Raw genomic sequence first — 14,384 nt, 5'->3', positions numbered from 1 at the left:
GTGACATGCATTGCAGCCATGTAGCTGTTATTACGAATCAAAATAAGTATGCAGCTTTACATGCCAGAGTTAATGAAAATGTAAACAATTTTACTGCTCAATTATTAGCAGTGGTTGAGGTGCTCTGATTTGGCTATAAAATGAAGCAGACTGGTATTGCGATGCGAACCTTGGCGGTCTTGCTGAGTTTTCCCTGAAGCATGGTCTCGGTGGCTGACAGCGCCTCCATAGCGCACCAGTTTTTCTCCCGAAGCTCCTGGTCAGTTTTAAAGAAACACGTCTTTCAGTTCAGCCCATAAACTTGCCGCAAACTGATAAAACCCCTCACTATTTTAACACCAACAGCTCATATCATCATCTTTTTAGTCAAGAATAACTGTGTCATACACAATGGAATGTGCTTCGAACTGCGTCATTATTTTTTAAATAACCATGACTCAGGTATAATTATACAACAATAAGTCAACTGAGGAATGGTCATGTTTTGCAGTTGGAATGGGGGGGGGGGGGGGAGTGTCTGGGTAAAGTAGACGCTAAATTAATGCTAATCAACATGTCACAAAGTGAAATCCCAGATTTACAAAAAGACCTCACATAACACTCTTCACTCTTTCACTCATATGTAGCAATGTATTACAAAGGCACACGCTGGGAGATCTCTGAATCAATGCTTATCTCTAAATTACAAACCCAACCTCAGGAAATCTTTGCAATGCTGCCTCATGCAATCAATCAATAAGAACTAATTAGTGCCACATTTCCTATTGCAGATAGTGAACTACAGATAGTGAACAAAGCTCTAAATATACAGCTGAGAGCAGAAGTTTGCACCACCATGGTTTTTAAACAGAAAAAAGAAAATGTATGTCTACTTTATAATCACACTATTAAAAAAAAAAAATGTAATTCTAATTTCTTTTTAAAAAATGTAATTCTAATTCTAGTAACCTACAACAAAAGGTAAAACATACGGGGGGGGGGGGGGGGGGTTTGTCACGACCCTCTTAGTTTTCTGATCTGAAGACACTATATGAGATCTAGTACAATTATAATATATATATATATATATATAACAATAAAAGATAGCAATAAAAGCAAAAATCTGGCAGAGTTAGAACAGCTAGATCAGGAGGAATGTGCAGGGGTGAAGGCTGAAGTGGACGAATATCACAAATGAGGCTGAAGTCAGTTTTAAGGCAAAATTAGCTCATGCATTATATAAATACATTATAATATATATTTAAAAAAAAAGTGATATCAATTGTAAACACCATCATATTAACAAACTTGTGACAATGCAGGAGCATCTGTGAAGCCTAACGCACTAAACGTCTTGCGCCAAATTAATATTTTTGTCTGCTTTATTCTGTACTATGGGTATGCAAACTTCTGCACCCGACTGTACGATTACAAAACTGAACCACAAAGATGCTGTAAATTGTGATATGTACAACCAGATTTAATCATCCACCATCTTCAGCTCAAAATCCAGCTGATGGATGCAGAGCATGCAGCAGAAATGTCACCGACGTTCAGGTAGCTCACATTGAACATGCCCGATGTTTACACACATCCAGCCTGGCAGGTGTCAGTTCAGCATGTGTAGTAGATCATCAGCATCATGAAAACTATGCACATACAGTGCTCCTTTACAATTAACTACCAAATATGATGGATATAATTCTTATTTCAAACCACAGAATAACTAAACAGCCTTTATAAAAAAAAATACATCTGCCACTTTTAATGGATGGAATGGTGAAGAGGGAATACAAGCTGGTGAGGAAATATTGAAATAACGCTTATCCTCACATTATTCTTCCTCCTGTAAAGCTCCACTTTCTCCTTTAGCTCATGCAGCTCAGCCTGAACGTCAGACAGCTGCCTGTCCTTTTCTGCAACCCTGAAAAGATGGATGCACCATGTGTAAACACAATTAGCAATGTTATTCCTTATGAACAAAAAAACATCCACTGAATGTGAAGAAAATGAAACACTCACGCCGCCAGTAGCTCCTTACTGGGAACTGCTGATGCCATCTGTTGTATTGAGGGGGTGACAAAAAAAAAAGTTCAAAAATGAACGAATATGTATGGTTGAGGTATGCAACTTAAAAAAAAAATATATATATATATATATATATATATATATATATATATATATATATATATATAATATATATATATATATAATACATATATAATATAATATATATATATTATATATATATATATATATATATATTATATATATATATATATATATATATATATATATATATATATATTATATATATATATTATATATATATATATTATATATATATATATATATATATATATATATATATATATATATATATATAAATAAAATTTTATTTATTTTTAAATCAAGTGTCAAGAAAACAGTGTCCATGAATTATACATCAATTTAAATCTTGCTGATTAGGAATCTAAATCTATATGCGGATTTCTGTAAAGCTGCTTTGTGACGATAGTTTTATAGAATTGAACTTTTGTGAAGATTTGGAATATCGCATAAAACATTTGCGATAAAACATTATCCAACCACGTGATTTGTTGAGGTAAAGTCACATGACCTTTTTTGCTGCGTATCGAGGAATTTATTCGGTAAGTGTGTTTCCATCATAGTTTATGCCTTCTTATCGCAAAATTCACATAAAAATATGTGGAAGGAAACAGTTAATATCTATTTGCTAAAAGTACTATAGAAATAAAACCGAATTGCCTAGAAAACTAAATTTCAAGCTGCTTTAGAACTCTCTGAAGAACTCCACAATATCTGTAAAATAGTAGTGAAGGAAACTGCAAGTTGTGCATTAAATATTGTGCATCATATCATTTTTTATTTCTTGATAGCTGACCCTCTCTTTGACACTACATTATGTCCATTTCTAACACCCTAAATAATCAAACGGATAAAAGTAAAGCACACTGATGGTTTTCGGAACACAATCTGAAATCCTGTGATGTTTTGCCGAAAATGTCACCTGTTGCTGCTGTTCCATTTTCTCTTCTGCTTGTCTGGACTTCTCCTCCATCTCCTTCTGTAGTATGTGAAGCTCCTGCTCCTTTGTAGCTAACCTACACCAAGACACATGAAGAGTGAGCAGTAGGATAATAAATGTAAACATTCAACACTGCTTCAGTGTAATGTGTGTCTAGTACAGCAAAGGTAACGTACTGAGTCTGGAACTCTAGAAGCTGAGCGCTGGCTACCATCTTGTCTTCTACTTCTCTGGACTTCTCTTCAAACTGTTTCTCTAGTCTCTGGATCTCTTGGTCTTTAGCAGTTAACCTGCATCACAATATACCAACGGTGAGTGAAGGAACAGTGCTGAGGTCACTGAGTTCAGTGCAGTGTGATCGAGTCCAGCGAAAGAAACATACTGAGACTGGAGCTGCAGAAGCTGAGCTCTCATGTCGGAGGTCTCCTGAGTTCCTCTGCTCTGCACTTTATCCAGTTCAGCTTCCACATTCCCCAACTGCCTCTCCAGATCCTGTAGATTCACAAATCCTGTTCGAATCTAGCTAAAATATTGAATAAATGCAATGGCTTGATGCAGTGTGAATTTGGGGTGGTGCATGCTGCATTTAATTAATCCAGTTCCCAAGACACTTAGATGTCATATTCCATATGCACAAATTAATATCTCATGAGAGTGTCAAACTTAAGGCAGTGCGAACAGTTAAGAAAAAGCATGGCTTATTTATTGTAGGGGCGATCCAAACTAATTGCTCTGTCTTTTTGTTGAGGCTGAGGAGATATTTTTGTGGTGGCCTGGGAAAACCATTCACATGGTCAAATTTACAGGATTTTTTTTTTTTTAATTGAAGTGTGTTTCTCTTGCGTGTACACTACATGCCTAACCTCACTAATGCTCTTGTGGATGAATGGATAGAAATTCCCACGGTCATGTTCCAAAACCTAGTGGAAAGCTTTCCCAGAAGAATGGAGGTTATTATAACAGCAAAGTGGGGACAAATGGGTGTTATGGTCAGGTGTCCACAAACTTTTAGCCATATAGTGTATTCACAAGTAATGATATCGCATTTATAATCTGGTTACCCCCAAAAGTGGAAAAAGGAGAATATTGCATTTAAAGACTGGATTCCTGCACCACTGGAGTATCAGACATTTTGACAGCCATTATCTGATGGAACTGTTTAGGCTTATGCATGCTTCTCTACGACGTATAGCTATCCAACAAACTGATCATTCAATGTGTGGGACAATCTACATCTTTAATCTTTAGGCAGACTGACTGCATTTACCGGTATGTTTGTTAAACTGGTTCTTTACCCAACTTGATCTTTGCAGGACAAAAATCTAGACAAGATTATAAAGTAACTCAAACTTTTCCACATTATTCTGTTGAAATACATGTACTGTATGTTTAATGTAGAATTGTCAACATATAAGCAGAAAAGACTATTTTTACCCAAACCGATTGTTTTCTCTTTTTTTTTTGCCTTTGCCGGAATTCCGCACTCACGCACGAGCGCACACTCTCACCCCCAGGGGCCATTTTGAGTATACAATCCACCTGGGGGAATGTTTTAGGGGAAACCGGATAATACAGAACATCTCAGTACATCATGAAAATGTAACATATTGAAGCATTAAGGGAAGTTTTAAGATGGCACACATGATCATGTGTAAAATCGATAAAAAGAAGACACACCTCAATAGCTTTCACTCTGCTTGATTCTTTTTTCAATGTTGACTTTAAATTCTCCTCAACTGATCTGATCTTCTCATCCTTCTCCTGAACCCTGATGAAAAAAATAATAAACATTACAGAGGACGCCAGCGGTTAATACTCACAAACCCAAATACACTTCCTATGTAACAACTACAAATTATTCAAGAAGAATTAAGGCAGTTAATGCAACCATGCAAACTCAAGAACAAGAACTGAAGTGGTTCGGTGGCTTGTGTCTGTATACTGAATAAACGTACTCTCTCTGCAGCTCCTCTAGCAATGTTGTGTCAGACTGCTTCTGGAAGATTTGAGGAGAGAAAACAGAACAAAATAAGAATGAGACCCAACAGCAATACTGTGTTTACCATGACAACATCAGCGCTAAGTTAAGTGAAAGAGGACCACTCTACCTGCTCTGCTGTTTGCTGCTGCAGGGCTTCAATGTGCCGCTTCAAATTGTCATTCACTTCCCTTACAGTCTGCAGAAAGGAGAAAAAAATTGAAAGAAGAAGAAAAAAAACAGCTGAGCTCTAATGCATTTAGGACTTTAAATGAACTAATGATTATGAAGGAAGCAACCAATTAATTCAAGATAATTTCACAGTTACAGCCACAAGCTCAAAGACTAGCTATACATATTTCACTACTACATGAAAAAAAAAAAATCAAGCCCCTTCTGTGAAGTGTAATTTGAGGCTAGAACATCAACCGCTTAGTATATTAGTATATTCACTTACTAAGCAGGAGTTTTCTGATGCTTTCGTTTTTAATGTTCATGCATCACTGATGTACTGCTATGAAAGGCATCTCCATTTTTACATATGCTGCATTACTTTAAGTGGAACCACCAGCATCTTTGTTACTGCTTTATTGGCTGCGCTCTTATTGTCACCACCATCATCAGCTCAGCCCACTATATGAGAGTTCTCTTATGTGGTCTTGTAGGTGTGAATATACAGATGACAGCACCACTCGGCCTCATGTTTTCTGTTAGTCACGCTTAAGTTCACATGAAGATTAAACCTTTTTCCGCATTCGGTCTGACTGCCCCTTTTACCTGTGCAAGAAATCTACAGTCAGCTCCATAAGTATTTGGACAATGACAATTTTCATCATTATACCTCTGTACACCACCACAATGGGTTTGAAATGACGCAATCAATATGTGATTGAAATGTAGGCTTTCAGCTTGAACAAAAATATTGCATCAACCATTTAGGAATTACAGCCATACAAATGTGTGGCTGTAATTCCTGGAGTCCCTCCATTTTCAAATGTCCCTCCAAAATGAATTTTGACAAACTAACAATCATGAACATTCGGATTATTTTTAATACTTGGATGCAAATCCTTTCAATGAAGTATCCTGAAGTCTGGAACCCATGGGCATCATCAAATGTTGAGTTTCCTCCCTTACTTTACTACAGCCGCCATCAGCTGCTGCTTGTTTTGGGATCTTTCTGCCTTCAGTTTTGTCTTCGGTAAGTGAAAAACATGCTCAATGGGGTCGAGGTTATCGGACATTTAAAAACATTTTATTTCTTTGCCTTAAGAAGCTCTTGGGTTGCTTTTGCGGTAGGTTTTGGGCGCCAGCCAATCGGTTGCAGCATTCTACTGAACCAGAGCAGAAAATATGGCTCTATACAGTTCTATTAGCAGTCACATCACCAATAAACACCAGTGACCCTGGTGATCTCGAGATAAACTGTATTTACAATCATGAAGGCATCTCTTGATTGCAGACTTTGACAGTGACACACCTACCTCCTCCAGAGTGTTAAACCCCTCAAATTACAGCTGAAAGTCTACACTTCAGTCACATATCGATGTCTTCATTTCAAATCCATGGTGATTACATAAATTGTGTCACTGTCCAAATACTTATGGATCTGACTGTATATGTTGCAAGTGAAATCACATTGGTGTTTTTTTTTGGTTGGTTTTTAACAGTGTTTAAATGTTTTATTTGTTCGTATTTGTGGTAAATGGGCCACCTGGAAACAGTTTTGCACACAGCACTATGTGGTGCAACAGAAGCAGCATAAAAAAAAAAATCCACATTGATCATTTTTCCTAATCAACATAAATGATTATGTTGTCTAATTGTTGCCCTAGAGCTTAAGTTTAATTAAAAAAAATAAATAAATAAAAAACACAAGATCTTAAAGTACACATTAAGCCTTTGACTAAACCTTGCAGCAAATAATAATGATTCACTACTGAATATACTTTCAATCTACAACCTCAGATAAATAGAGTGATCTGGGAATGTAGAAGCTAAAACACAGGACTGTAGTCATGTATTCCACACTGACAAACAATGCTGTGGGAGAAAGCTGAAGCAAACTACAACAATTTTATTAGTCGAGGAATGACGATGAAAGGGACAAAACTCCAGTCACAACAGATTGTCCATAAGTTCACACTGGGAGCAATCAACAAAGTAAGGTTGATATCGAAGTAAATCCATCTTTTTGTCAGCTTTGATATGGAAAAAAGTACAATGATAGTGTAAAACTGAATGTTGTACAGCTGCAATGAGTTTCTGATTCATCTGAATGTGACGTGTCAACTGTTCATCATGTGGAGACTTTGCTCACCTTAAGTTCCTCTTCCTTATTGGCTACCTGAATAAGCCCAGTCTCCAGCAGCACCTCCACCATCTTAATCTTCTCCTCCTTCTCTTGAAGGCTGTCAGGAAGAATGAACAACTCAGTCTTTTATTTACGTCTACACAAACTAATCAATATGAAAACCCACCCTGGTGCTAATCAAACATGATAACAAGAGTTTGCATTGTTTGAATCTGAATTGTGTAGGCATGCTGAATATAACAAGATGGATCATGAAGATTCTGGCTGTGTACCCGTTTTCTCCCAAACACAGTGAATTGCTGTAGGGTCGGTTGCATAAGAGTGGATTAAAACCTTCGTCTAGGAGAATGTTTAGAAATGGTTGTGACATATTGTGAGGTGTGTTTTAACTTCAGAACAAGGAGCTATTCAAACATGCCATTATACACTCACACACCTCTGTTTTAGCTGATCCACTGCCAACAGGGAGGAGGTCTGAGGAAAAAAAATAAAAAATCTGATCAGATGATGAAATAGACAATGTAAAAAAACAAACAAACAGGTACATGTTTGTGGGAGAAATGTCATTTCATCAGTTTATGACAGACCTGCTCAGAAATCTGTGTGTTCAGACGATGGACCTCTGCCTTCAGGACTACGTTTTCATTGTGAAAGGCCTATAGATGGATAAAAAAATAATTTTGCTGATGAGACCATTTTGTCTAGTGTGTTTCATTTAAGACCAAAGTTTTTGTAGGCAATGGGTAATAAACAACAGTCCCATTTTTCAGGAGCAAATACTAATTATTGCTTTACAAATGAGGAATGGCCTACTTACTGTCATTAAGAACAATATCAATGGCCTATTAACATTAGTCATGTGTAACGCTGAGCTTGTTTGTTCGGTATCGTAGCTCAATTGTATGTCCCGTAGGCAGCCATGTGAATTGATGCAAGTCCACTGGCTGGACAGACCAGACACTCACACATCGCTGCATAACTGACAGGCCTGGTATAACTGTGTCTAAAAATCAATTCCCACTGGTCATGTTATTGAAGCGTTACTAAAGACCTGAATCACACTGAATAGACACGCTTCCATTTTAACCAGTGATTCAAACCACACTTACTACATGAGATGTGCTTAAGATGTCCTGCTGTTTTCTTTCTGTGGTGTCAGAAATATAGAATCATTTTTAATATGCTATTTAAAAATCACAATCGACAGTGATGTTTGTGTGTGGGGGGGGCTTACTAATAAATTATTTTTACTACTTATAAAAAGTAAGTTTATAAGTGTAATAATCACACCTGGCTCCAATCCCATTTTACACTCATAAATATGGGCATTAGTTTTCATTAATTTGGTATAAACAAATTCTTCAATATTGGTATAAGCTTCTCAGAGACTTAGCTATGGAGGAACATTGAATCTGCTGCTCTACAAAAGATCACCTCAGTGCAACCGAAACTGCCGATTTAAAACCCAAATACCTGTGTAAAAGTAGAACTTGAAGCACCAAGACATGAGCTACCTGCCACAATGATTTCCACAGAACTGAAAAAAATGCTGTATGCAAAAGGACAATTTCCTCCTACATTGGCAAGCCAAGTAATCTAGATTTGGCTGTGGGCAACAATATAATGACTCCTGGTATACAGATTGGTATAAAGGAGGTGTGGCTCACTTGCAGGTTAGTCTCCCTACTGGCTCCACTGCTTCTTTCTGCATTAAGGGAATCCTCCAAACTCTTCCTCTGGAGTTCCTTCTCAGCCAATCTACCCACAACACACATAAAAAAGGACAATATATTTAGGGCTGAATGGTTTTAAGAGAGGGGAAGAAAGAAGAAGAAGAAGAAGAAAAAAAAAAGTTCTTTATTTTTCTTCAACAGCTTTAACTCACAGTTTTTGAAGCTCCTCAAAATGGGATACTGCATTAGCCTGGGAAAGAGAGAGGGGGAAAACCTTGAGTTTGCACTGATACACAAACTTGTACTACTCGATACGGCAACTATACATTTACCTGAGACGTAACCTGATGCTGAAGACTCTCGATTTGAACCTTGAGTGATTTGTTCTCATTCATAAGCTCCTGCAAAGAAGGAAAATATTCTACAAAAAATCTGCCACCACATTTTCGTGTCATTAATTAATTAAAGAAGAGTACGCAAGGTACCTGGACTTGGGCCTGTAGTGAGTTGTCAGGCTGCAAGTTGTGCTGCGAGACCTCCAAGAGCTGCATGACCTTTTGCTCCACCTGCTCCTTGGAGACCATGGTGTCAGTCAGACTGCTGTGGAGGGTCTGGATCTCCTTGTTTTTATTGTTCATCTCGGTCTCTACTGCCAGCAGCTGACTCTGCAGCTCTGACAGTGAATGATATTGATAAGAGCCATGGATGTGTTTGCGTATATGTGTAAAGCATAACAGCACAGCACGACACCACCTACCTTGTTTGGCAGCCTGCAGTTTTTCTCTCTCAGTGTTCACACTGTGCAAATAGCTCTGTAGTTCTTCCCAACGGCGCTTAGCGTCCTGTAACTGGGCCTGATGGACAGTACATATACAAGATTTTCAGGGACAAATACAAAACAAAAAAAAAAAGGATGCGGATTTGCAGTCACAGCTGAAAAAGCAGAGTGTGTATGCTATGACCCGCACCTCGAGCTGCGACACGCTCTGCTTGTAGCTGACCTCCAGGCTCTTTCTTTGGAGTTCCTCCTGCTGTAGCTTGTTCTTGGTCTCAGCCAGGTCCTTCATCAGATTCGAACACTCAGAGCGCATATTGTTCAGCTCAGTGTTTTGCCTAAAATAAAAAAAAAGCACATGCAGTACAGAAGGTGTACAAAATATGAAAAAGACTGCACAATATGGTTAAACATATTAAACATTAACCCTGGGCCTCAATTGAATGATTCAGTATTTAAGTGGCTTCTAGTACTCACTTGTTGTCTATTGGGGTAGAGGCTGAGCTAACAGCATCACGAAAAATGTTGTTCTCTTTCTGCAGTCTGTTGATCTGGCCCTCCATCTGCTCTCTCAGCGTCTGAAACTGAGGACAGATACGAGTTTTGCAGGTAAAAATTCATCCAATATGTTACACAGGAGTCATGTGTCAAATTCAATTCAAATGTAAGATAATGTCTCTTAATAACTTAAGTGTAATTCAAAACACAGTGATAATGATATAACTAGGGATGAGCTCTAATTTTCAAATTCCTGTTTTTCAAAAGAAGTCTTGAAAATTCTGACTAGATTAAATTAGGAGTTTCTGAGCATCAATTTTAAAAGTGTCCCTTACAGCCTACTACACCGTGCATGAACACACACACACACACACACACACACACACACACACACACACACACACACCAGCAGATAAAGGCTTACTATTTGTCATATTTTATGCTGCAGTTGGAATATTACTTGAATATCACAGCTGAACATTCAAACAGTAATTCTACCTGAAATGTCGATCCCTAGCTGTCGATTAGTTTAGAATACATAAATGTGGTTAGACTACAAATTATGATATGGTCATCTCTTGACCAGACTGGTCTGTAATCATAACTGGTGGTAAACACAACTTTTTTTTTCTAAGTTTGAGGCATGTATTACAAATAATGCACGTGTACAAAACAAATGCCTGGGTTCTCAATGTTCCATGACACGAACCCCAAAATATCCATAAACAAGCAGCACTATAGCTGATGTATGTATGATTCACTGTCAAATCTCTGACTAGTAAGTGTAATAATATATTACATAATAATATATTACTATTATTATATGTAATAATATATATTATATATATATGTAATAATATATATTATATATATATATGTAATAATATATATTTATATATATATGTAATAATATATATATATATATATATATATATATATCCAAAGCACAGCTTATGATGTTCACACATTAACACGTCCAACCAAAATGGTTAGACAGATGTTCAGACCATGCTTATATTTTTCACTAAATAAAACATTAAAGGTCAACAAGACAGTCCATACAGGATTTTGCAGATTTTTTTCTTCAAGAATTTGTGCTTTCCTGCAGAAAACTACTTGGATTGGCAAAATTGCAATTGCACAAAATTGTTCTGCACAGTGTTTCGCAGTGATTTTTGTTGGTCAATGAGACATTTTAGCTGTACTCATGTTCGACGCACGTGAATCGAAGATGGCTTTGGCTGAACGCGCGTTGTGATGACGTCACATGGCGCGTCTTGGCCCAAATCTGCAGAAAATCCATGGTAATGTTAAAAAATTGCAAACTCCTATAGATATTGCAGAGTTTCCTTGACTTTGGTTCAGTTCTGCGATCGCAAAAATCACTAAATCCTGGAGGAACTGAAAAGAACAAGATTCAGTTCAGGAATGTATGTTGGGTTTTACAAGACAGCAGGCCATGGTACTGTCATCACTGGTAAACTTCACCCCCCCCAATACAACAGCACATTTGTCTACTTGACAAATACTGCTGTTCATTCTCTTACCCTCCCCCTGCCTCAGAAACTACCACTACAACCTGCAACAACATAGTTAGATCATTGTCTACTCCACCATCCTCTGTTGGATCACAACTTCTTACCTTGATTTGCATGCTCTGAAGTTCCTGGTAGCTGCCCTGAGCCTTGGCCTGCATGACGCTCACCTCCTTCTCCATGGCAACCCGCTGTTCCCGCAGCATGGCTTCTGCACGGTTGCTCTTCTGCTTCTCAGCCTGCAACTCCTACACACAACAACGTACAGCACAGCAAAATACAGTTCAAAAGCAGGTAAACACCATGTTACTTAAAAAAAACAAACAAAAAAAAACAACAATAAAATAAATAATAATAATAATAATAATAATAAAATTATTTTCTAAATAATAACTACAATGATTAAATATATATATATATATATATATATATATATATATATATATATATATATATAGATATATATATATATATATATATATATATATATATATATATATATATATATATATATATATATATATTAGAGAGGGAAAAAAAATAGATACAGACCTTCCGGATTTAATTCCAGAAAATAAACTTTACATTCAGTATAACTTCAGTGGCACTGCATTTTGGTTTGTAGTACCTGGCTGAGCTGTTTGACTTTGTCCTTGGCGATGGAGCCTTCCTCCTGTAGGGTTGTGAGAAGACGCTCTTTCTCTGCCAGCTGCTGAGCTGAGGGCTCAAACTTTGTTGCAGACTGATAGTAGAACAGAACAGCATGAAGAACGTTAGAAAAGAGGACTATACTACTTCCACAGAACGTGTACAAAATATGCTGATAAGCATGGAGTCTTGTCTCACTTTATACCAGCTGTCCAAGGCATTAGGGCTCTTGTCACGGAGCAGAGAGACCACAGAGACCACGTCAGCGTCAGTCAGCACCAGTCCACCCAGACTGGCCAGCAGCTCCTTCAGCTTCACTCGGGAGTTCTCTGTGCACACACAAAGACTTGCGCTTTAGTTTACTGTTGATCAGTTTGATCACTTCAGTATTCACAGTCACACTTGGTTCTGAATATACTGGAGTCGTTGCACATGAGTACAGGCCAAATCTTGTCTGATTAAGGAGACAAAGTACACAACAGGGAAAACAAGATCTAGAACTGGATCAAATTCAAACAGACAGCTATGTAACCTAATCATTTCAGTGCTTGAGTACCTTTGTCAGTTTCATTTTTCTGTTTCTTGCTGTGTTTAGTGGAAGCACGAGCCGGGGAAGGAGCAGCAACCTCCTCGTTCTTGCTGCTCTGGTGGTTTGCTGGAGGGACAGAGTCCGTCTGGCTGGCAGGAGGAGAAGACTGGACCCGAGTCTCATTGACTACACGGACACAAACACACAACACATTAACACAGAAACATGTCAAATTTGATTTAACAGGAAATGCAAACATATAAGCTTTGTAAACCACAACAGAATCATCTTTAAAAGGCACAGTTTCACCTACTTGTCCAAATGTTTACACTTAAAACAAGTGCATGTTTTCTCAAAATAAAATTGATAGACCAGACCAGCCCAGCTCAGCTCTTAACACCATTCAGAAGGAGCCATGTCTTACCTGATAAAGCAGCCTCCACCTTCTGTTTCTTGCTCCTTCTCCTGCCACTGCCGGTGGAGGTGGTGGGTGCAGGAGGAACGGCAGCAGGAGCAGCTGCATCCTGCAGTTTGTGCTCTACCTGCACAGGTTCCACCTTCTTCACCACAACAGGAGACTGGTCAGGCTTCACCTCAGCTGGAGGCTCTTCTACAACACACCATGGCAGAAAAGATAATTACGCACTGGCCTTCACTTATTATACCAAATTACACTGCAGAAAGAAATGCCGCCATTTTAAACACAGAACTTTAAGCACTCTTCAGCAGTAAAGAAGGGTGTGTTTATAGGGTATTTGAAAATCGGTTAAATCAAGGACGACAGCACTTGCCAAGTTTGTGCAAATAAGGAGGTTTGTGGATAGCACTTGTCCCTTCAGTGTGCTATAAATAAATATTTGATCTGATTAAACAGATGAGACAATGCTTGATCGTGGGCACTAATGAAAGTGACTATAAGCAGCGTGAGGTGTGGGGAGAGCCCCGCCCCACCCCCGTCTCTTCCTTACTGCCGACCCATGCACACAAATTAACATTTCAGTGGTTTCTGAAAAAAAACAAGTTGCATATTATATATTTAAAGAGGTATGTTTCATTCACTGTACTGTTAGTTTTTTTGCTTAAACTACATCTGATGCATCTTTTCCATCTTTGCCTACTCAGCATGGCTCAAGGTCCCTTTCCAGAACTTTCGAACTAACCGTCCCTCAGTGGTGGAATGAACATCAATCCGGACCACAGAATCTGTCACTATTTTCAAAAAACAGCTAAAGACCCACCTCTTCAATGAACAACTAACTAACCCCTAAAATGCCATCCCCACATTATCATTAAAAATAATTCTCACACCTCTACTCTGTTCACTTTGCTTCTCTAGAACTCAATTATAAATCTTGCATGGTAGCACTACTTGTATTGTTCCCTGCTTGATATAGTGCTTTGCTTGC

General features: G+C 38.0%; 1 protein-coding gene across 4 annotated transcripts in view; it reads right to left on the bottom strand.

Annotated features, from left to right (window-relative positions):
* Nucleotides 1-14,384, bottom strand: part of ktn1 (kinectin 1) — a 33,000-nt gene that overhangs the window by 8,907 nt on the left and 9,709 nt on the right. For 2 of the 4 annotated variants that reach the window (XM_053632551.1, XM_053632553.1), the window contains exons 3-26: nt 13,403-13,588; nt 13,006-13,164; nt 12,648-12,778; nt 12,430-12,543; nt 11,909-12,049; nt 10,246-10,352; nt 9,962-10,106; nt 9,751-9,847; nt 9,479-9,666; nt 9,326-9,394; nt 9,206-9,243; nt 8,988-9,078; nt 7,908-7,976; nt 7,757-7,794; nt 7,327-7,417; nt 5,137-5,205; nt 4,984-5,024; nt 4,706-4,796; nt 3,411-3,520; nt 3,205-3,318; nt 3,011-3,104; nt 2,002-2,039; nt 1,813-1,903; nt 170-256 (exon numbers count right to left, since the gene is read on the bottom strand). In XM_053632551.1, coding sequence (XP_053488526.1) covers nt 170-256; nt 1,813-1,903; nt 2,002-2,039; nt 3,011-3,104; nt 3,205-3,318; nt 3,411-3,520; nt 4,706-4,796; nt 4,984-5,024; nt 5,137-5,205; nt 7,327-7,417; nt 7,757-7,794; nt 7,908-7,976; nt 8,988-9,078; nt 9,206-9,243; nt 9,326-9,394; nt 9,479-9,666; nt 9,751-9,847; nt 9,962-10,106; nt 10,246-10,352; nt 11,909-12,049; nt 12,430-12,543; nt 12,648-12,778; nt 13,006-13,164; nt 13,403-13,588 — 2,399 coding nt within the window. The remainder of the gene's footprint in view (nt 1-169; nt 257-1,812; nt 1,904-2,001; nt 2,040-3,010; nt 3,105-3,204; nt 3,319-3,410; nt 3,521-4,705; nt 4,797-4,983; nt 5,025-5,136; nt 5,206-7,326; nt 7,418-7,756; nt 7,795-7,907; nt 7,977-8,987; nt 9,079-9,205; nt 9,244-9,325; nt 9,395-9,478; nt 9,667-9,750; nt 9,848-9,961; nt 10,107-10,245; nt 10,353-11,908; nt 12,050-12,429; nt 12,544-12,647; nt 12,779-13,005; nt 13,165-13,402; nt 13,589-14,384) is intronic. The other 2 variants (XM_053632552.1, XM_053632554.1) reach the window with 2 other exon arrangements.

Source organism: Ictalurus furcatus, chromosome 9 (assembly GCF_023375685.1).
Source record: "Ictalurus furcatus strain D&B chromosome 9, Billie_1.0, whole genome shotgun sequence".
Classification (NCBI taxonomy): Eukaryota; Metazoa; Chordata; class Actinopteri; order Siluriformes; family Ictaluridae; genus Ictalurus; species Ictalurus furcatus.
Note: the sequence above shows the minus strand (reverse complement) of the source record. Positions and strands in the feature narration are given on the sequence as shown.